The sequence below is a fragment of the Trichosurus vulpecula genome, chromosome 1 (genome assembly GCF_011100635.1).
Source record: "Trichosurus vulpecula isolate mTriVul1 chromosome 1, mTriVul1.pri, whole genome shotgun sequence".
Classification (NCBI taxonomy): domain Eukaryota; kingdom Metazoa; phylum Chordata; class Mammalia; order Diprotodontia; family Phalangeridae; genus Trichosurus; species Trichosurus vulpecula.
The window spans coordinates 36,708,813-36,732,556 of NC_050573.1; the positions used below are offsets into that span (position 1 = coordinate 36,708,813).

General features: G+C 39.8%; 1 protein-coding gene across 14 annotated transcripts in view; it reads right to left on the reverse strand.

Moving 5' to 3' along the window:
• The window catches only part of CLIP1 (CAP-Gly domain containing linker protein 1), a 147,582-nt gene that overhangs the window by 46,397 nt on the left and 77,441 nt on the right, over positions 1–23,744 (reverse strand). For 13 of the 14 annotated variants that reach the window (XM_036752217.1, XM_036752223.1, XM_036752213.1 and 10 more), the window contains 4 exons: positions 22,452–22,535; positions 12,882–13,038; positions 11,990–12,155; positions 11,670–11,885 (listed from right to left, as the gene is read on the reverse strand). In XM_036752217.1, the coding sequence (XP_036608112.1) occupies positions 11,670–11,885; positions 11,990–12,155; positions 12,882–13,038; positions 22,452–22,535 (623 nt within the window). The remainder of the gene's footprint in view (positions 1–11,669; positions 11,886–11,989; positions 12,156–12,881; positions 13,039–22,451; positions 22,536–23,744) is intronic. The other variant, XM_036752186.1, reaches the window with a different exon arrangement.

Consider the following 23,744-nt stretch of genomic DNA (forward strand, 5'->3'; position numbering starts at 1 on the left):
GGTCAAGGAAGCAAAGTCATTTTTCAGACTATCTATTTTGGCAGCAAGCTGAGAAGTCTCTGCACTCAAAACTTCCTTTTCCTTAACAATTTTCACAACCTGTTGCTCTGACTTTCCTTTCTCCTGGGCCAGGATTAGGTTCTCAGACTGAAGTTCTTTATTGCAAAGTGTCAATTTTTCTAATTCCTGTTGCAGGAGCACAATTTGACCTTGTAGCTTATTATTTTCTGACAAAGAACACTCTTTCTCCTGCTCTCTAGCTTCTCTTTCAAGGATTAAGGCCTGCTGCACTGCACTGACCTCTTCATTTAATTTCTGACAATCTTCTTGCAGGACATACCCATCCTTAAGCAAGATATCCTTTTCAGAATAGTAAGCCTTAAGTTTAACATCCAAACTTTCTTTCGCTTCCAAGAGATCAGCACGTTCCTTTTCTAAACTCTTTTTGGCTCCCTCAAGCTCTTCTAGCATCAAAGAAAGGTCATGTTTGTTGGTCAATAGTTCCTGGCTTTCTTTTTGTTTCTCCTGAAGCTCCTTCTTCAGAGCCTCAATAGTACTAAGAAGCTTCATTTTCTCTTGAACAATGATTCTTCTGTTGGCAGTTTCCTGATCATATTTCCTTTTAAGGTCACCCATGGCTTTGAGTGAAGACTCTCTTTCTTGAAGCAAGCTTGCATTCTTCGTTTCCAACAGAGACGTTTCTTTTAGGAGACCATCCAGCTGCTTTTTAAACTTTAAGGACTTCTGACAAGCCACTTCCTTCTCTGCAGTGAGGTAACCAATCTTCTCATTCAGAACGATCTCTTTGTGAGCAGCATCTTCTGAGCACTTGACAAGTTTTCCAGTAAGGATTTTATTTTCATTTAAGAGTTCTTCGTTTTCAAGCAAGAGCCGACTCTGAGATGAAGTCAAAGTTTCTTTTTCTTGCAGAAGCTGGATGCATTCAGAATCTGTAATTTCCCTACTCGTTTTGATTTCTTCAAGAAATTTCATGAGACTTGCTTTAGAAGACTGAAGCTCGACAGCCACCTTCTCGGCATCTTTAAGCAACTTATTTGAGTCATCTAGCTGTGCCTGCAGTCTGTTAATTTCCATACTAAGCACCTGTTTGTCCTGGAGAACTGCTTCCAAGCCCACATTCAACTTCTCTTGTTTCTTGAGTAGTTCATCTTTCTCGGTCTGTAGATCCTTGTTGCTCTGAAGAAGATCATCTTTCTCTTTCTTTAAGGCTGCGCATAGAGTGTTAAGGCCTGCCTGCTTCTCCAAGCATGACTTCTTCTCAGCCGTGAGCTCTTCAACTTCTCGTACCAAGTTTTTTTGATCTCTTGCCAGTTCTTCAAAGGAATTCTGAAGCTTTAGGACAACATCATCCTTATTTTTAGCCAAAGCAATATTTTCAATAGTAAGTTTCTTCAGCTGATTCTCTAGTTCAACTTTCTCCTTATGATTCTTCTTGGATTCAGCAATTAAGGAATCATTACGCCTCTGAACATCTTCTACAAGGACCTGCATGCTCTCCTTGGAAGCTTGCAAGCTATCATTTTCTACATTTATCTTCAAGAATTCTTCCTGTGCAATATTGATTTCTTCCAGTAATTTTTCTCTCTCAATAGCTAAAGCTTCTTTGTTGAGGTGCTCTTCCTCATACAACTTTTCTACATCCTGCTTTTCTTCTAGGATTTTTTCCTTCTCCAAATTAAGAGCTTCGTTTATTAACCACAGCCTCTGCTGGTCTTCCTGCAGTAAAGACATCTTGGCCTCCACCTCTACAAGCTTTGATAAGAGTGAACCTTTGTCTAACTTTAAAGCATTTCCCTCCTCTGCAAGAAGCTGCTTCTCTGATTTCAGACCCCTCAGCTCTTCTGACATTAGTTCAATCTCTTTTTTGGTTGACGCTAACAAATAAGTTAGAGACTAAAGAAACAAAAAGGTAGGGAAAAGGGGAAAAAAAATCATGTCAAGCAGACAAATGCAAATGGATTAAGACTGAACAAAAGTTACTGTAATTCAAATTTAGAAGGTATAACTATCGATAAAAAGTTCCTTAACGAGGTGGATTATGGGAAGAAGTTAATAAGTAGGAAGACTAACAATACCAACTTAAATTTGTATAAGACTCATAACTTCTCAAAGTGCTTTTGTAGTTATCTCACTTTATATTGTCTTACCATCTCATTTTATCCTCCTCCACAAAATCTAAATCCAATGCCTCATCCTGGCATAGAAGTGACACTGGGTTCTCTCTTGCATTGTGCAAGCTCTGGCTACCAACCTGCACTAAATTCAATTATAGTCCTGGTAATAGATTATATCTACTGCCCAAGGAGCGGCATAAGTACAGAGAGGCTCATCACTAGTAGGATGGTCATGACAACCTATGAAATACATACAAGTATAAAATGGTCCTGAGTTCCATGTAATCCCTTTCTGCTTCTATGATGATGTGCCAGAGTAGTGGAAAAGAGAGCAGAGGATGCTGAGAATTATTATGGTAGCTAGTGTTAAAATATTCACGAAGGGAAAAATGGGATGGGGGAGAGCCACTTAGGCAGCAGCTCCCTTAGGACAAGGAGCAGCAATATTTTTTTTTCTCCCTCCTTCCTGCCCTGCCCCACCAATGACAGCATTTTGAAATGACCTTGGAATTTCAGTATTATCATTTAGAAATATACAGCTTCACTATTTTTACAAGCATCATCTTTGAATAAATTCCAGTACTGACAAGTTTTTGAAGGTAAGATTCAACCAAAGTAACTGAATATGAACATAAAAGCCATCCTACCAAAAGCCACAAGAATGCCAAATAGCAAGGAACCATGAGGTTAACTACGGCTCCAATAAACAAGGCCCTCTCAAACTCAGACCCGGATCCTAAAATATGCTGCTTGACATTAATGGAGAAAGTCACACGACCATTCCAACTGGGTTCATGTTATCTAATCTCAACTAGATCTTCATTCTTGCACAGCAATCCTTTTATATTTTCCCTAATTGACTCTCTAGCCCACTCCACACAAAATCTGTACAAACCTCTTCTTGACCCTCTTATACCACCATCTTCTCCTAAGCAGAGGACTTTGTCTCCTACTTTACTAAGAGGCCATCTGTCACGAGTTTCTTTCTCTCTTCATCCCACAGCTCGGTGTCTGTCAACATCATTCCCCATTTTCCCCTCCTTTGCTCTAATCTTTGATAAAGAGGTAGTCCTTAGGTCAGCCCCTCCACTTGTACCCTTGATCCTGGGGGCTTACCTCTTCAATCACCACCTCTCTCACTACCTGCTTCAGTTTATCCACATCTACTTGTACCTTTCCTGATACTTTCAAACATGCCCAGGCTCTCCCACCCTTAAAAAAATTCTTCAAGTTACCCTACCACTTCTTCAAGCAAACTCCTCAAAAAATTCATCTACATTCACTGGTTTCACCTCCTTTCCTACTCACATTTGAACTTGCAATCTGGCTTCTGAGCTCACCACTCCATTGAAACTGCTGTCTCCAAACTTCCGTTGATGGCCTTTTCTCAGTCCTCGTCCTTCTTGACACCATCGTAGCACCTGACGTTGTTGATCATCTCCTCCTGTTGGTTACTCTCTTTTTCCTGGATTGCCATGACACTGCTCTCTCCTTGTTTCCCGCCTTTTTGTCTATCCATGCCTCCTCAGTGGCTGTTGCTGGACCATCATCCATCTTCAACCCATTAAGTGTGAGTATCCCCGAAGATCTGTTCCAGGCTTTCTTTTCTTCTCTTGCTACATTCAGTGATTTCATCAGCTAACATGGATTCAATTATTTTATCTATGCAGAAGACTCCCAGATATATATGTATACACACACATACATACGTATACATTTCTACATATATACACACAAATGTATGCATGTATGTATGTGTGTGTGTGTCTATATATCACCAGTCTTAATCTTTCTCCTAAGCTTCGGTTCCGCATCACCAACAGCCTCTTGAACATTTCCATCTCTTTGTCCCTCAGATACCACAAACTCAACATATACCCAGAGTAAACTCTTCCCCACACACATTTAGGATATTAATTATGCTTAGTCAACACAGGAAAATAAGTTTTAACACTTGAACTAATAATAATGGAAGAAATTAATAAATCAGAATGTAAATTTTTCTATGCAAAAAATTTTCTGATGAGAGGGTGGCTTGGCAAAATAATCAGACTTTTTCTTTTTTACTGTCTATATTTTTTTGTCGCATTAGTTGCATTTGTTGCATCTATTGGAATTCTTTATGACTGGCTTAGGAAACCACTCTAAGATTTTCCTATATTTTAAAAACGTTATTCGTATTTTGAAATTTTGGGTTTTACTCAATGGAAATCTTTATTTGGACAATCTTGTTAAGTAAAGATTTGATACAAATTCAATGGAAAGGAAATTGAGCTTTTACTGCGTCTAGTTTGGATCTTTTTCATATAGCATTTAAAATTAACATCATATATCAAAACAGACTCAGTCATTTATGAAGAAAGAGGATGATAATGGGCAGTATACATTCAATTTCATAAAATTTTCTGTCATGAATTTATGGATATATCTAATATGGACTATTAAATTGGGATATATGTGTAAGAATGTAATAGCATTCACAAGAGAATGAACTGGAGACTCCAGACGTTCCTCACTCTAGAGCTAGGGATAGCGGAAGAGGAGTGAGGGGTAAGGACTATTACCAACTGATAGATTCATCTAATAATATGCTGACAGGCAGGCAGTGGGAACGAACAAGGTAAAGTACTATATTGAAAAGAGTGTTGGACTTAAAAACAGAGATCTGGGTTTGAATGCTACCTTTTAACAATTTTTAACTATTTGACCACATGTGAGTCACTTAACCTCTCAGTTTCTTCATCTATGAAATAGGAGTAAAAGAACTTATATTTGTCATATAACAATACTATTATCAAGAACGTGTGGGATAAAGTTTGTGAAGTACTTTTCAGAATTTGTGCTATGTAAACATCAGTTAGTATTCTTGATGTAGGAGCTGGGATTTTAAGTAACATGCTTGGACAAACTCTTTTTCAAGTGCCAAGTGGAGAGCCACGTTTGATACAGCCTGTGACTCAGCAGTTAAATGCTGAAGAAAAAAAAAATATCAGAAGAGAAACTTATGTTGGATTACTCTCACATATAAACATATAAAAATGCCACCAAAGGTTGCATATGAGATGGACTTAGTATGAGCATCCAGCTTGGTGACAGAAGCATGCACTTAGAGACTCTATGTCTTGCTAAGAAAAAATCTTCCTAAGAGGAACTATACGAAAAAAATAAACTACTAAATACTGACTGGGTTATAAGGCCAGCTATATGTTCCCCAAAGGAGGGAATTAACCCCTAAGTTGTTATATAGTTTTAAGGTGACTGGATACTCCTGGGCAGAAATGACTCCCATTACCCATGAACTATTTTGGTGGCCATGCTTAAAGAGGCATATGTAAGCTAGACATAAGGGATTGTCTCTACAAGGGCTGGAAATAAGGAACCTGATTGGTACGTGCCACCCTCTGCAGGAAGGCTGGATGTTTAATTTCTTTTCTTAGTCCAGGAAATGTAGCTCAGGCACCAAGGGCCCTGAAAGATAGAGGCTATTGTTATCTCTACTTTACAAAGAATGAAAGAGAGGCTCAAAGAGATTTAAGAGATTTGTTCAGAGTAACCCAGTTAGTATCTGAAGTGGAAGGTGAACCCCAAATTTGTAGGACCAAGTTCTATCCACTATGTGATGCTGCATTAACATTAATATAGTTAAGAAGAAATATAATATAGCACAGTGGAACAACAACGAAGTCTGAAGTCAAAGAAACAGTTTCTAACCAGTGAGTTAAGTCACTCAGGGTGTAGACACTGCAGAGTCTATCTCAAGAAATGTCTCAGTGTGATAAACGGAGAGGCAGTGTGCTTTGGCAGAAGGAGTGCTGAAATGAGAGTTGCGAGAGACCTGCTTTTAACTCCTCCTACCTGACGCTTACTGGACTAGACTCTTAAGCTTTCTGAGCCTCAGTTTCCACAACAGTAAAATGGACATAAATACTATCTGGAGGGCCTACCTTACAAGGCTATTGTGAGAATCAAATGAGATAATGTACATAAAGCACTTCAGAAACCTTAAAGAATTATGTAAATTTCAGTTATTCTTCTTAAATAAGCACACCTCCTCTAGACTAAAGAAATGCCCCAGGCATGTAAATACTGTTTTTGAAATTATGGATATATTGTTGTGATTAATATAAATCCACTTAAAAATGCTACTGAATTCAGAGTAGCTTGTTGCTATTATTCATTTTCTCAACAAAAACTAATAATACAACTATCATGTTGCAGTCTACAAAATCTGACGTTAAAAAGTGATCCTCACACTCAAAGAGTTTGGGAGTCACTAACTGATATAGCAAAGATAAAAACTAGCACCAAAAAATTAGGATAAACTGAGATGCTACATGAGCTCAGAACAGCTACAAAGACTTATTTAAACTAGATATTGACTCTGAAAAAGATGTCAACTTCAATAGAATACAGAAGGCAAGCATTGATTTGTTTTTGTCACATTGCCAGTGCCTAGCGCATAATAAGCACTTAATAAATATTTACTGAAATAAAAATGAGAAATGCATAAAAGTAAACATACTTACATAATTACTGGAATTTCTTAGAGAAGTTTAAAAAATGTAAAATAATCCTCACAATGAGGATGTCAGAAGAACAATCAAATTGCCTCAGCCAGCAAATACTGAAGTTCCTTAATAAGGAGCCAAGTGGAACACCAGTTTTGAGTACAAACTCATTTGCAAAATATTATAGAAGAAGATGACAGATATTACAAGTAACATCATCTCACACAACAGCAAAATGCTGGGGAGGACAGGATGATTCTACAAAAAGCATGGAAGGAAATAGAACTAAACCTGATCATCTCAAGAATACTAGAAGGTGAATAAATAAAATTAAAATGGAAAAAATCTACGTTAGAATGTTTATAGCAATCTATTTTTACCATTAATAACCATGGAACTACTATTTAGATTAACACCTCGGTGGCAGAAATGCTACATAAGATGCAGAAATTACACTCAAGGAAAGGTTATCAAAAAAAAAAAAGAAGTCAGACTCAACCAAACCCTCACAAAGGAAATCCTCACAAAAAAATCCATCCTGGAAGCAACAAAATTTAAGACACCCAGGGATAAATTTTCAAGATGCTTTATGAGAAGAGCCTAAGCATGTCCGACTGGAATCTTTAGTGACATGGAAGAAATACAAGGCAGCCCCTTAAAAACAATTCCCTAAGGTAGACAACATCTTCACATTCATGTAATTCTCTGAGAGGCATAGGAAAGATTTTCTGTATTTCTTCGTAACTGCCTCACCCACCCACCAAAAAGTGATCTGTAACCTTCTCCCTTTCAGAAAGGTTTCTTCCATGCTTTGAGGCAGCATTTTATAATGGAGAGAAAAGTGGATTGGGCATCTAAGGAAGTGGGTTTGAATTGTGGCTTCACTTCTTACTAGATATGTGACCTCAAAGCAAGTCATTCCATCCTAGCAAGCCTCACTTTACCCATCTGTAAAATGAAGTGTTTAGATAATCCAATCACTAAGGGACGTCTCAACTATATATCCTCCAGCAATATGTTGAAATCTTACAGTTCTCCTCGACAAATACAACTTCACAAAGACAACTTTATTCCTGATCTAGAAATAAAACTGGGAGACAAATGTTCACTACTGCCATGAAGGACATCCTGGGCACAGTCCAAATAGAAGAGTCGTTTTCTACAGATGTCGAAGTCCTCCAGATGGTCCAGTTTGTAGATGGTATTTTGCTGTCTTCATTGAACCCTGGGATACATCGGCGTCTCCTCAATGAGATCCATGACCACCCAAAAGAAACTGACCTAGCAATCTATATAAAAAGAACCAAATGAAGGAAGAAGTAGAGTGTGTGTGTATGTGTGTTTACATCTTGGAAAGCACTGCAAATGGACAATAAGACTGACCCAAAGCTGAGCAGGAAGAGGCAGCGTGAATCACCTTCAGTAAACCATGTAGTATTTTCAACAACTGGTGACTCCACCAATGTCTATCTTTTTATCACTAAGATTCTTCCAGTGATGCTATCTATACAGCAGCAAGCCATGGACCAACCCAGTCTCTGAAGAATCAAAATTATAGGTGAACAAATGGGTAATGGAAAGCTGCATGGTGTAAGCAGGCTGCAGCATATTTCTAGTCTCTTATTCCAAGACATATACTTGTACACCCAGCTCCTAGCAGAGTATGGGTACTTGATCCATGATATGCATGACTTGAAAAGGAGGTAGACTGGGCATGTAGCAAGATATAGGCACAAAAGTCCCAGTGTTGCACTAATATCCAGGAAATATTAGAAGACCTACAAGAAATCCACAAGCGTATCAAGTAGATTCTCTATGAATGTTTATGGAAGGACGTGAAAAAAAATCTCACAGGACGAGAAGACATAAACAACCTGCAGTCTGTACCAGTGAAGTAACCTGGCTTCACTAACAACTCTATAAGAAATAATTCCTGATATCCAAAGTGCTGAGATTAGGTCTTCTCTGTCTTTATTCTTACATCCAAGAAATATATGAAAGAATTAATTTTTAAAGACAAATGAAAACTTATACCTTGAATGTTTATAAATGAATGGCCTTTATTTTAAAAGGCAAGGGGAAGTAGGCCATTCTTTTTCAAACCCTGCTTCCCTGGCTTCCTTATGTCTCAGCTAAAATCCCACACTCTGCAAGAATTCTTTCCCAGTCCTCCTTAATCCGAGTGCCTTCTATCTAAGACAACCCCCAATAACATAGTTTGTACATTGGTCTCCCTGTCTGGAGGACAGGGACTGTTTTTGCATTTCTCTGTATCTCCTGGGCTTACCACAGTGACTGGCACATTGTAAGCATTTAATGAATGCTTATTGCTAACTTTTTGACCTGACTATAAGAAAGCTAATTTACTGAAGGTTTTCTATTGTCCCAAGAGAGTTAACACATCCATGGAGAGTAATTCAGCCCTAGTGTGACCTGAAACTTTTCAATGTTTTCAGATCTGTGATTTCAGTGATGAGGGCATGCCTTTCACCAATGCAGATCACAGACCCTTCATGTTTTAGTAGACAATTTCATGTGTTGCTGGGCCATAAAATTCACTGTATGGTGGCCAATCTTGTGGGAATGATCCTCTCTGAACTTATATTGGTCCTCACCTAACAAGTCTGACAAGAATCATACTAAAAGCTTTTCAGCTCAGCAAGGTCTGTCAGAGCAAGTATTTCTGCAGGCATGACCTTCAAGAAACCAGGGTCACCTCTACACAGCAATAGAAAAGGCCCACAAAATTGGAGGAAGACTTTGGTAGAAGATAATACCTGATTGTTAAAGTCAGGTTATTAAGATAATTCTCTAGGATCAATCTTTTATAATTAAAGTGTTGAGATATCTGATTTCACTGAACAATAGTCATTCTACAGAGATTATGGACTAATTGCTGCTATAAAACTATACTAAAAAAATCAGAAAGAAAAATTTAATATTTTAGCTTGTCAATTCAATCTATTCAATTTGTAAATTCAGCTATAGTATTTTAAATTATGCAAATGCATTTTAAAAGTTGAAAATGAATAAAAAAAAATTTTAATGAATGCAAATTAGCTATCATTCTACCTTGAGGATATATTGACTACCATACGTTTATACAAAACATGGCATAAACTGAAGTTATTCAACAGCATGCAAAAATAGTTTTGGAAAAAGGTAAAAAAAATGGTTTGGGGACTAAAAAGTTCAAATTTAGGGGGACTTCAAAAAAAAAGTTTTAACAAGTAACTGTCCAGGTCAAGAGGACCTGAAATGAAGTGCTTTCTTCCTTTTATGCATTCAAGAAAAAACGTTCCCCGACCAAAAATTATGTTGAATTACCAAAGGTAAATGTGTCAGTATGTGCCACGGCCACAATAAAATGAAGTTACTAACATTCACCAAAACTAGCAAATTATTAGATGAGAAATACATGAAAAATTTCCAAAGTAGTAATTCATTTCACATTATTGTTCTTATTCAAGCCTCTAGTGGTATTTGTGACAGATAAAGCAATAAATTTGAGAGGTAGTACAGCATAATGGATAGCCAGCTGGGTTTTGGCAACAAAAACGCCTGGATTCCAGCCCCATTTCTGGCACAATCTGAACTGTGTGACCCTGGCCAAGCCCCTCAACCTCTCAGTGCCCCTTCGGAAACTCTGAGAGTACCAACTGCAGAGAAGGTATTGCATTAGTAAAGGCAGTTTTCTCATCAGGAAATTTCTCTACTAAAAAAAAAAATCATTAAGTCTGGACTCCCCAAAAAGGCAACAAATTATACTTCTTTGTTTTATTCCTAAGACAACGAGTTTTTTTTCCTTAATATCCACTTGTGCTAATAGTTCCTAATGAGTACAGGAAGCTTTAGTGAAACTATTAGGTTGGAACTCTTCAGCAGAACAAGTAGCTAAAATGCTGTATTTTAATCTACCCAGCTTCAGGACACTAATTTGGTCACGAATTTTAGTACTATACTTATGGAGGATGGACTATTTCCATATAAAGCATATTACACAAGATTTCTTTCAAGTTCTACATACAATCTTCTAAAAGATTATATACAACATATACCACAGTGTCTTGCTGGCATTGAATATATGATGTTTGTGTCTCCTTCCACTAAACAAGCAATTCTTTAATATCATGAAAAATACCTAAGGGCAAATAGCTATTTTTTTTCAAGCAATAAAAAAAAAATTGAGGCAAGAAGGGTAAACCTTAGCCAATAATCAGTGTCAAAAAAAGCCACTGGTTACTAGATGACTCAATATGTCAAACACATACATCCCTGAAAAGATGCCTATGGAGTCAAATTTAATATATGGGAAACCTGATGTCCCAAATACTGGAAATAACTGGGAAATCTGAGAAATATTTCCTACGTATGTTCACAAGCCTCTACTTCCTGGTCTCTTCTCCAAAAATTTACACTCCCTTTATGGAGGTATATGAAAAACTGGGACCAAAAAGCCCTTCTTTTTCATGACTCTGTTGTACTCCTTTCTCACGAATAACTGCAGTCAAACCTCTTATTCCAGGTTTTGTTTCACTTAATGTTATCTTCTCTTGGCTTTTGTCTTTTATTGTTCTGTGGCATTAATTACCTGCCAAACTAACTCTCCCACCACTGATGCAAGTTGGTAGCAAGGAGCCAGAGACAGCAGGGACATTCAAATGTAGAAGCATAAGTAGGGGAATGCTCTTCTCTACAAAGCAAAATGGAAGTCTTTCAAAAACAAACATACACTTAAACCAAGAAGAAGCAAGGCAAGGCAAAATCTGGGTTTGTGTGTGGTAGTCTGGGAAGGTAAAGGTTATAAATTACCCAAAGCAGTTTAAAACTCACTGTTAGACCATGCAGACCACATACTGTCTCAATTCCTACTCAAATCACATTATACTGAAAATTTTATACATCCAAATTTAACCTGACAGGTAGTAAATCTACTTTTATAAATAACACGACAACCAAACTTCATTCATTGCAGCTTCTTAGAAATTTCTTCACATAAGCGACAACATTAACCCTCACTACGTACTCTGGCTTTGTCAGCTTGCTTTTTCAGTTCTTCCATCTCCTTCAGTAAATCACTGTTCTTCTTTTGGGCCTCTTTCAGGGTTCCCTCAGTATCCTGAAGAGCTTTCTTCAGACTGTACAGAGCTGCTTCATGTTGTGTGATTGTCTCAGAATCGGCTTTTTCATGTCTCTCCTGGAGGTCCTTGCACTGGCTGTGGCTTACCTCAATTTGCCTTTCCTGCAAGAACCCAGAATATTGGAGTTCAGGTCACTAGCCATACATGAGATAAGAGCTCTGTCTGCCCCCTGAGCAGCAAACACTCCTGCTTGTTCTCCTCTTACCAGATCTAACACTTTCTTCTGTAATTCCCTCTTTTCTTCCTCATGCTTTGCAATTACATTCTGCTGATCCTGTTCAGCTTTCAGAGTTGCCTCACCAATGCTTTTCTGCAGAAAAGCTGCTTCATCATTTGCCTTCGAAAGCCGGAGCTGTAATTCTTCCACAAATCTAGAAAAAAAATTGTCAGACTTTTGATAAGGATTCAGGAGCTAACCCTAAAGACCATCCAAAACTTCTAAATATTAAGTGTGAAAAAGTTGTACCATATAAATACTTCCCAAAAAACTAAGTTCATGGAGAACATGTGCAGTTCAACATGAGTAGCTGATGATTTCATTAGTGGGAAGGACATTAAAGAAGAGGCAGCTGCACCACGGGCCTCTTCCCCACAATGTGGAGATATTGAAGCTCTTCCTTTGGGTTGTCTCCCCTATTTAAATGTGAGCTTCCGGAGAGCAGGGGCTGTCTGACTTTAGTGTTTGAATCCCCAGCAGCTAGCACTGTGCACAAAGTAAGTGATTAATAAATGCCTTATTCATCCATACATCCATTCACAAGGGAAAAAACCAAAAAGCATCAAGTTCCAAAAACTTCTTTGCGCAAATGTATTTTACTTTTTGTTAATTCCAAAAGAGTTTATAAATAACAAAGCAAAAACTTTGCTTTTCAACAAAGGTGTCAAACAGTAATATCTGCATTTTACAGATTAAAAAAAAATTTACCTCTCCTATAATGTAAAGGCCATACTGTAAAAACAGTGGCAGGTACCACCATAAGAAGGATCTTTAACTCTAATATTCCTACAGATATCTGTCTACCTAACTAATCATTATTTCAAGACCCAATATGAAGTATTACATATAATAAACACAAATAATGTGAAACTCAACATACTTATCTTTCAGCCTAAGTTCTTCATTCATTCTTGTCAACTGGGAAGAATTATCTCCCGACATCTTCATGATTTCCACAATTTCACTTTCTAGTTTTTCCTTTGCTTCCATTAACTGCTGTTCTCTTTCATCCTTCTCTTTAAATTTCTCTTCCATATCTGAATATAATAATTTAACAGTAACAACAACTACAACAATTTCCAAACTGTATGGAATGAAAAACTTTCAAAATATGTAAAGATCTAGCAGAAGAAATCAAAATCGCGTGGGAATAAGACCACGTACATTTCACGGCTGTGTGCGCGTTTGCTAGTGGAGGTTTCTAAGACACTTTCCCTCAGTCTATAAAAGACGACTTTATGACCATCCTTTCTAACCTCCACCATCTGGCTTCCTGGAAGATTTAGAGTTAATCCCGCCTTCTACAAAAGGTCTTGGCCAGTTCTCACCACCTCCCACCCCCGGTGACCTAACTCTGAGAGGAGCACCCCTTCAGACTGAGCATATTTTGTATGGACATCGTTGTTTGCATGTTTTCTTTCCAATTAGAATGTGAGCTCCTTGAGGACAGAGAGACAGAGTTTTTGCCTTTCTCCGTATCCCCAAGGCTTAGCACAGTGCCAGACACACAGGAATAACTGCTTGATAAATGCTCAGTGACTGACTGACTGACCTACTACTTTACAATTATAGAAAGCAACCATTCTAGTCACCTCTGCAAGACATGACTATAAGAGCAGAATGATGCCTTGTCCTTGGACTACTTCTATATGAACACCATAAAAAAGACATAGATAACAGTCAACAATAATAACAATGCAAGTTCCCGTAGCACTCTAGTGGTATACAAAACATCTCAACCACCCAGGTAGAAAGGCAGGCAAGCACAGGATTTACAGCCCAAAGGGAACTTAGAGATCATCCAATATAATCCATTTATTTTATATATTTACTGGATTCCCCTCAACTGATGCAGATGGTTAAGGAGCTTCATTGCTCTAAATCACACTCCAAATGAACAGCCCTTTCCACTACACCATGCTGTATCCTCATCATGATCAGTATTTGAAAGAGGAGACCACGGGGAAGGCTCAGAGCAAGTGTCAGAGCTAGGACTCAAACAGGGTTAGGTGACTTGCCCAGCGTCATACAGCTAGTAAGTGTCTCAGGCCAGACTGAACTCAGGAAGACGAATCTTCCAGACTTCAAGCCCAGTGTCCTATCCACTGCACCTAGCTACCCAGTGTGCATGCATACACACATTTCAACACGTCCAATATGTTCTGTATGTAACTGTGTTGATGTGGGAATTCTTTTCTGCTCATGTGGACCACAAGCGGCAACCACAGCCAACCAGCGCTAGAGGCCTCTCACAGGCAGAGAGCCTCCTCCAAAACACCCCCAATGGGCACAGCCATGACCCCCCACTATTCTACTTCCATGACTCAAAACTATGAAATACCTCTCTGACAACAACCAATATTCTTCCATTGCTCCCTCTGCTCAATCCTTCTAAGCCTACCAGGTATGGTCATTGTGACCTTCTATCCTTGGTGGTCCAGCTACCCTTGAATCCCTTTGTCTTCCTGTCTTGTCACTAGTCAGGCCTTGCCAATCCTGCATTGTGGAGGGAGAGTGAAGATGGCAGAATAAGAGCAACATTAGGGTCTCACTCTCTCCCTAACCAAGCTCTAGGGTGCATCAGACTGAATTCTGATTGGAGAAACCAAGAAGTCAGCAAATCCAGGACAGCTGAGGGAGATGGACAGAGAGGTCTATGGACTCTGAGAAGGGGGGTCTGGCAAAGAGGGTGTGGCCACAGCCAACCCAGGAAGCACTGCAACACCCAGAAACTGAGAGAGGGTCAAGACAGAGCCCCAGGAAGAGATCCCAGGGAGTCTCTGAACAGGCGCTATCTAACAGCTCTGTCACCTACACACTCAGTGGTGAGTCAGATCCAGGGTGGGAAGGAGGAATTGAGAGTATTAAAGGAACCCAGAAGTAACTGGCAATTTGGTTGTTCTGAATCTATAGAACCTCCCAGTTGGCCAAAAGTGGCTGAGTCAAGTAGCAATATGCTGAAACTTCCAACTAGAAACAAGCCAGTAGGCCCAAAACTGAATCAGAAACCTGCAGAACTGTGACCAGGAGCGCACTGAACAGACTTTCTCCTGGGAAGCACTGAAAGCTTACACACCCCGGGCCAGAGGTGTAAAAGCAACAAAGGACAGATGCTCAGGCCAGACATCCTTCCCTCATCCCCTCCACAAGTGTTCAGAGACCAGTCTTAACATAAAGTCTGAAGTCAAGAAGCAGGCTGGAAGAATGAGCAAACAAAAAAATGCCCCCAGTCATAAAGAGCTACTGTGGTGACCAGAAAGCTCAAGACACAAACACAGAAGAAGAAAATGACTTAAAAACATCTACAAGCAAAGCCACAAAGAAAAATGCTGCTTGGATATAAGCCCAATAAGAATTACTAGGAGAGTTAAGGCAAGAGCTAAAGAACAAACTAAAAAATATTTTTAAAAGCAAATGAGAGCAGTAGAGGAAAGAATGGGAAAAAAGGCAAGAATCAGGGGAGAAAGGTATGAAAAAAGAATTAACAGCTTGGAGAAAAGAGCTACAAAATCTCACTAAAAAAAAATAACTTGCTGAAATTAGGATTGGCCAAATGGAAGTTAATGACTCCATGAGACATCGAGAAAAAATAAACAATTCAGGACTGCTTCCACCAATCCATCATCTGAACTTCTACTTACTTGTTCTGGAATGCTGGAAAATATTAGACAACTCACAGATTTATGTTAAATAATCTCGAATGAGCCATCAATGCTGCCTGGCAATCCTTTTAGTCTTCTCTGATTAGCTTTCCATCATACTCTTTACAAAGAAGCTATCACCAAACTTTGCCTTCCTCCTCAAACATGCTACATTACCTTCTCCCTCTCCCTCACGAGAAAAGACCTTAATTCATACATTACTGACAAAACAAGTCATCTGTCATGGGCTCCTTCTTCCTGTCCCCAGCCCATACCCACATCTTAAAACTCTTGTTTATCACCTCTATTAAAATGTGAGCTCTCTGAGAGGTAGAACTGTTTTACTTTTCTATTTGTATCCCCAGAAGCTATCACAATGCTGTGCACATAAAATAAATGCATATGTAATAAATGCTTCATTCATTGATCCAATTCTCCTCTGTTCCATCCTCTGAAGAAGTCACAAAACTAGCCCCTGTTGATCCAATTCCTTCCCTTTTCTTCCATGTTCCTTCGATAATTTCTCCTCTCTCCCCTTCTATCCATAAAAACTGGCTCCTGGAGGGGCAGAGCCAAGATGGCAGCTGGAAAGCAGGGATTTGCTTAAGCTCTACCCCCCCCCCCCCCATCCCTCCAAACACCTGTAAAAAGTGGCTCTGAACAAACTCTAGAGTTGCGGAACCCACAAAATAGCAGAGGAAACAGGTCTCCAGCCCAGGAGAGCCTGGATGGTCGCTGAGAGGGTCTATCACATGGTGCTGAGAGCGGAGGGCCACCCAGCGTGGGCCGTGCGGGAACAGACAAGACCGAGTCAGCCAGCTGGAACAGGCCTTGGGGCCATGAAACATTGAGCTGTGGCAGTTACCAGACTTCTCAACCCACAAATGCCAATGAGCAGGTTAGGGGGAAACTGCGGGATCGAGTTCAGAGCAGTCCAGGCGCCAACTCTGGGGGTGGAGAAAGTGGTGCAGTGGTGGCCATAGTAACAGCAGGAAGCTCCTGAGGCTGCTTCCAGAGCATCAGCTGCTTCCTGAGTCCTTGGCTCACATGGTGGGAGGAATCTAGCAGCAGATCAGAGCAGGAGTACAAGGAGCACTTTGTGGGCACAAAGGCAGATTCTCCTGCTGTGCCCTGCTTGGATCTGTATTGCAGTCCTAGTTGGCGGTTCTTGGGGGAGGAGGAGCGCTGCTGGGACAGAGCCTGGGCTGATGGTGGAGTAGAAGTAGCTCTGAAAACAGCAGCGCTTAGACCCGAAAGCTTGGGACAAAGTGCTCTCTACTCTACAAGCAGTCATATCCTGACGAAAAGCTCAAGGGTCAAGTAGTTGGCTGGGAACACGAACAGGCAGCAAAAATGTACTCAGACTCAAACTCAAACTCTTAGATTCCTTTTTTGGTGACAAAGAAGATCAAAACATATAGCCAGAAGAAGTCAACAAAGTCAAAGAGCCTACATCAAAAGCTTCCAAAAAAAATGTGAATTGGGCTCAGGCCATGGAAGAGATCAAAAAGGATTTGGAAAAGAAAGTAAGAGAAGTAGAGGAAAAACTGGGATGAGAAATGAGGGTGGTGCAAGAAAACCATGAAAAACAAGTCAAGGACTTGCTAAAGGAGACCCAAAAAAAATACTGAAGGAAATAATACCTTAAAAAATAGACTAACCCAAATGGCAAAAGAGCTCCAAAAAGCCAATGAGGAGAAGAATGCCTTGAAAGGCAGAATGAGCCAAATGGAAAAGGAGGTCCAAAAGACCAATGAAGAAAATACCACCTTAAAAATTAGATTGGAGCAAGTGGAAGCTAGTGACTTTATGAGAAGCCAAGATATAAAACAGAACCAAAGGAATGAAAAAATGGAAGACAATGTGAAATATCTCATTGGAAAAACCACTGACTTGGAAAATAGATCCAGGAGAGATAATTTAAAAATTACTGGATTACCTGAAAGCTATGATCAAAAAAAGAGCCTAGACATCATCTTTCAAGAAATCATCAAGGAAAACTGCCCTGATATTCTAGAACCAGAGGGTAAAATAGAAATTGAAAGAATCCACTGATCACCTCCTCAAATTGATCCCAAAAAGAAAACTCCTAGGAATATTGCCACCAGATTCCAGAGTTTCCAGGTCAAGGAGAAAATACTGCAAGCAGCCAGAAACAATTTGAATATTATGGAAACACAACCAGGATAACACAAGATCTAGCAGCTTCTACATTAAGGGATCGAAGGGCTTGGAATATGATATTCTGGAGGTCAAAGGAGCTAGGATTAAAACCAAGAATCACCTACCCAGCAAAACTGAGTATAATGCTCCAAGGCAAAATATGGATTTTCAATAAAATAAAGGACTTTCAAGTTTTCTCAATGAAAAGACCAGAGCTGAATAGAAAATTTGACTTTCAAGCACAAGAATGAAAATAAGCATGAGAAGGTAAACGAGAAAGAGAATACATAAGGGACTTAATAAAGCTGAACTGTTATGTTTACATTCCTACAAGGAAAGATGATGTGTATAATTCATGAGACCTTTCTCAGTATTAGGGGAGTTAAAGGGAATATAGACAGAGGGAAGAGGATGAGTGGATGATATGAAAGGATGATATCTAAAAAAATGAAATAAATTTAAGGGGTGAGAGAGGAATATATTGAGAGAGGGAGAAAGGGAGAGATAGAATGGGGTAAATTATCTCACATAAAAGTGGCAAGAAAAAGCAGTTCTATTGGAAGGGAAGAGGGGACAGGTAGGGGGGAAATGAGTGAATCTTACTCTCATCGGATTTAACTCGAGGAGGGAATAACATACAGACTCAATTGGGTATCTTACTCCACAGGATAGTAAGGGGAAGGGGATTAAAAACAAGGGGGGATGATAGAAGGGAGGGCAGATAGGGAGAGGAGGTAATCAAAAGCAAACACTTTCAAAAGGGACAGGATCAAGGGAGAAAATTGAATAAAGGGGGACAGCATAGGATGGAAGAAAGTATAGTTAGCCTTTCACAACATGAGCATTGTGGAAGTGTTTTACATAATGATACATGCGTGATCTATGTTGAATTGCTTGCCTTCCTAGGGAGGGTGGGAGGGAAGGGAAGAGGGGAGAGAATTGCATGCAGCTGGAAAACAAGATATATAGGGAATGGGGCATAGAAATCTATCCTGCCCTACAAGAAAGTAAGGGGAAAGGGGATGGGGAGGGGAGTGGGGTGAAAGAGGGGAGGGCTGACTGGGGAACGAAGCAATCAGAATATATGCCATCTTGGAATTGGGGGGGAGGGTAGATATGGGGAGAAAATTTGTAACTCAAAATCTTGTGGAAACCAATGTTGAAAACTAAAATATTAAATAAAATAAAATCTAAAAGAATCCTAAAAAACAAAAAAACTGTCTCCTGGGGCAGCTAAGTGGTGCAGTGAGTAGAGCACCGGCCCTGAAGTCAGGAGGACCTGAATTCAAATCTGGCCTCAGACACTGGAGACACTTACTAGCTGTATGACCTTGGACAAGTCACTTAACCCCAATTGCCCTGCCTTACCCCCCCCCCAAAAAAAACTGGCTCCTTACTTTCAATCACCATAGTCAAGTCTCCCTTGACCCTTAAAGAATTTTCACTTGAATATCATCCCCTCAAACTGTTGTCCTCTATCTTTCTTCTTTTCACAATCAAACTCCTAGAAAGGATTATGTATATTCCTGGCCTGTCTTTCTTCATCTCCTACTGGATTATCAACATCTTGTAATCTGGCCTTTGACTCTACCAGTGGTCTGAAGAAGTTGGGATTTTTCAAGAAATCAATCTAGTAACTGCTATACCCAGTAGTCTTTTTCATATTTTAATTGTTTGAGTTCTCTGAAACTTGTGGTACTGTTGACCACTCTCTCCTCAAGAATACTTTGTTGGATTCTATGATGCTGCTTATCTCTTGGTTTTCCTCCTACGTGCCTGAGGATTCCTTCAGTCCCTGTTACTGGATGACTATCCTACGGTCCACTAAGTGTAGGGATTCTCTAATGGCTCTTTCCTGAGCCCTCTTCTCTTGATATTCCCTGATCAGCTCCCAAACATTCAACTACAACCAGACAACTCTTAAATATAGAGACCCAACCCTAATTTCCCTCTTCAACTCCAGTTTCACATAACCAACTGCCAAATGGATATTTCCATCTGAATGTCTGAGGTATCTCGAACTAAACATGTCCAAAATGGGTTTCATATTTCCTCACAAGACTGTCTCCTCTCCAAATTTTCCCATTTCCAGGGAGGATATCTTCCAGGTCCATCAGCTTTGTATCACCTTTGACTCTTCCCTCTGCCAATTACTTGCCACATCTTTTTGACTCTACATTTTGGTCTCCTTGCCTGGCTCTTCATCCAGATCACATCTATTAACCATGGGTGTCCAAGAAATCTTCTCTCCTCTTCTTCTTCATTTAGTAATCTCATCAGCCCCATGATTTCAATGATAATCTCTATGCAAATGATTATCCATCCCTAACCTCTCTCCTAACCGCCAGATTTGCATCTCCAAGGGCCTAATAGACATCTCAAACTGGATGTCCAGTACACATCTTAAACTCAACATGTACAAAACTGAACTCATTATCTTTCCCACCATATTTTCTCTTTTCCTAACATCCCTGTTACTGCCCAGGATGCATCATAATTCAAATCACCAAAAGGCTCACAACCTAGGTGTCATTCTCCTTACTCTCCTCCCTCCCCATATGCAACTTATTGCCACGTCCAATCAATTTTACTGTATAGCTTCTCTTAAAAATGCCTCCTTCTCTCCTCTGACATGGCCACCACTTTGGTGGAGGCCCTTGTCACCTCCCCTCTGAACTGCTGCCTAACTGTTGGTGGATCTGTCTTCTTCAAGTCTCTCCCACCTCCAGTCCATCCCCCACTCAGCTGTCTAACTGATGTTCCTAAATTCTAAGTCTGACTATGTTACCCTCCCTTATTCAATAAACTTCATCTATTCCTTAACACCTGAAGGAGTCGATACAAAATCCTCTGACACTTTAACGTCCTTCACAAGCTGGCTCTCTACCTTTCCAGTCTTACACATTATTCTTCCCCATGTACTCTGACATCCAGTGAAAGAGGCCTCCTTCATGTTCCTCACACAAGGAGCTCCAGGAATTTTCACAGGTTATCCCCTCTGTGTAGAATGCTCTCTCTCCTCATCTCCACTTCCTGGCTTCTTTCAAGGCCCAGCTAAAATCCCACCTTCTACAGGAAGCTCTTCTGAATCCTCCTTAGTGTTAGTGCCTTCCACAGAAGGAGAATCTCTAATTTACACTGTCAATATCTTGTTTGTACAAATCATGTTTTCTCCCTGTTAGACTGTGAGCTCCTAGATAGCAGGAGTTGTCTTTTGCCTTTTTTTGTATCCCCTGGCACACAGTAATTAATAAATGCTTCTGATTGACTACCATCATATAGCTGTTCCCTTTTCTCTCCTTTACATTTCTTTTAAAATGTCCAAAGTTCTCATTGCCTCTCACTCAGTCTGCTAGAGCCAACTGGTCGCTCTTTACTTTTAGTATATTCCCCTCTCTAACTCATCTGAAATCCTGATATTCTCAACACAGAGAACAGACCATGTCATTCCTCACCTCAAAAATTGTCTACAGCTCCTTATTTGCTGTAGGAAAAAAAATACATAATCCTCACCCTGGCATTGAAAGCTCTTCTCCATCAGTCCCTCCAATCTTATTTCATAAAATTCTCCTTTACCCACTCCATATTCCAGTTAAACTGCTAGCTGCTCTCTCAGATGACACTGTATCTCCTACCTCAATGCTTGTGCACAAGGAGTTGGCCAGGTCTGAAATGCATGACTTCCATACATGCCTCTCCTAGAATCTATGGCTTCTTTCAAAGCACACCTCAAATGTATCTCCTACCTGAGCCATTTACTGAGGTCCATCCCTACTCTCCTGTCAAACTGTTAGCATGCTCTTTCTCTTAAATTTACTTCCATTTTGTATATAGATATATATTCTATACCCCAATGGAATATAAGTTCCTTGAGAAGAGAGAATATTTTCATTGTTTTCTTTTTATCCACAAATGGCAAGAGTGCCTTGCACCTGTTAGGTGCCAAATACTTGCTGCATTAAATTGATCCTCCCTATTACTTGATAGATTATCTTTAAGAGATATTGTGCAAGAAAAATTCATCACAATAGAGCCAATCTGTTCATAAGTTTCTCTGAACTTAGCAAGATTAGTCTTCAGATAACACTGACATAGTCTATCCCTAGAACACTCCATAAAACCTGACAGTATTCATACTGCTTTGACAACTACTGTCAGCCACATGATACAATAAGGCACCAAACTATAAAAATATCTACACACACAGAGAATTCCTCTATACCATCAAAAAATCTCTACTTGTACGTAGCTATGAGCTAAAAGGAAGGAAGGAAACAAGCATGCATTAAGTACTTACTGTGTGCCAGGAACTGTGCTAAGCACTTACCAAATATTATTCTCATCTGATCCTCCAATAACCTGAGGAGGTGGGTCCCCTTATGATCCCCATTTTACAGTTGAGGAAACTGAGACAAACAGAGGTTACATGACTTGCCCAGGGTCATGTAGGTTATACATGTCTGGGATGGAATTTGAATTCTGGTCTTCCTGAGTCAAGGCCCAGTGCTCTGTGCACTGTGGCACTACTAGGTGCCATAGGAAAAACTAAGTAGTAAGTTAGGTTTGTAACATATACTGCAACAAAATCCAATGTTCGATGCTCTATTCTGTTTAGTTTAAAACAGTAAGTAATAATGTTTTCTTACCTGACAAATTATATTTCAATTTCTTCAGATCAGAAGACAGAGCACTAAACTGTTCTTCTTTTTGGTGTAGTTTATTTAGCGTTTCTATTTGGGAAAGATATTTACTTCAGATTTATGGCTCGCCTGTCTTATAAATGCCACTCAAATGGGGTACCTATGATCCTTAAAATAACAGGGAATCCTCAAAAAAAAAAACCGAACCCCTGGCATCAAAATTCGCGAATGAAACCATAAGAGAACAAATTCAGAGACTAAGCAAACTGGCCATAAACAAAATGTTGGCCTCCGAGATCAGATACAAATTCTTTCTGGCATTTAGACCTCTTCCAGGCCTACTCACCTCTGGCCTTTCTGGTCTTCTTACACTTTACTCCCCACCAGGTCCACAGGCTTCCTGCTTGTTCCCCAACAAACCACTCCACCTCCCAACTCTAAGTATTTTCACCAGCTGCCTCCAGTCACAAGCACAGGCCTGGAAGGTTTTTCTTCCTCACCTCTACCTCCTCTCTTCCTTAGTTTCCTTCAAGTGCTGGCTAAATACCCACCCTCTGCAAGAAGCCTTTCCTGGTTCTCCTTAATCTTAGTGCCTTACCTCTGAGACTACCCCTCTCAGTTCTGCCCCATCAGAACTCCTGGAGGGCAGGACTGTCTGTTTTTCTACCTTTCTTTGTAGCCCCAGTGTCTAATTACCACAATGCCTGGCACATAGTAAGTGCTTAATAAATGCCAGCTGACTGACTGACTAGGAAGTGCAAAGTCCCCCCGCTTCCATCCTCCCTCAATCCCTTCTCCCTGTCATGAGGCAGAAGCTCCTTTCCCTCCATCAAAAAATTCTCTTAGGGAAGGATCTGGAACTTCTTTAGGCTAAAAATTACTGGTAATGCTTAATTAAGGTCTGATTTTTTTCCTCAAGGTTACCTGCATTTTAATAAAGGATTTTAGAATATTAGAACTGTAGGAGATCTTAGAGATGATCTAATCCAAAACCAATTTTACAGATATGGCAACTGAGGATCACAAAGAGAAAGGTCTTATTGCTAGTTAAATAGTCAAGTGGGGCAAAAGAACTTAGACCTTGTACAATACGCCACCTGAAGGCAAAGGAATGAACGTCTTATCATATTTCAGGAAACAGCAAGCCAGAACAAGTGTGTTTTTGTGGGATGGGTGTTTATGATTGCATATTTAGGCCTTCCCACTTCCTGAAGTCTCAATAACTAAGATTTAAACACCAGCCCTGATTTGTAGTATTCATACTGTCTCTGAGGTTATTATTTTGCTCACATGTTAGGA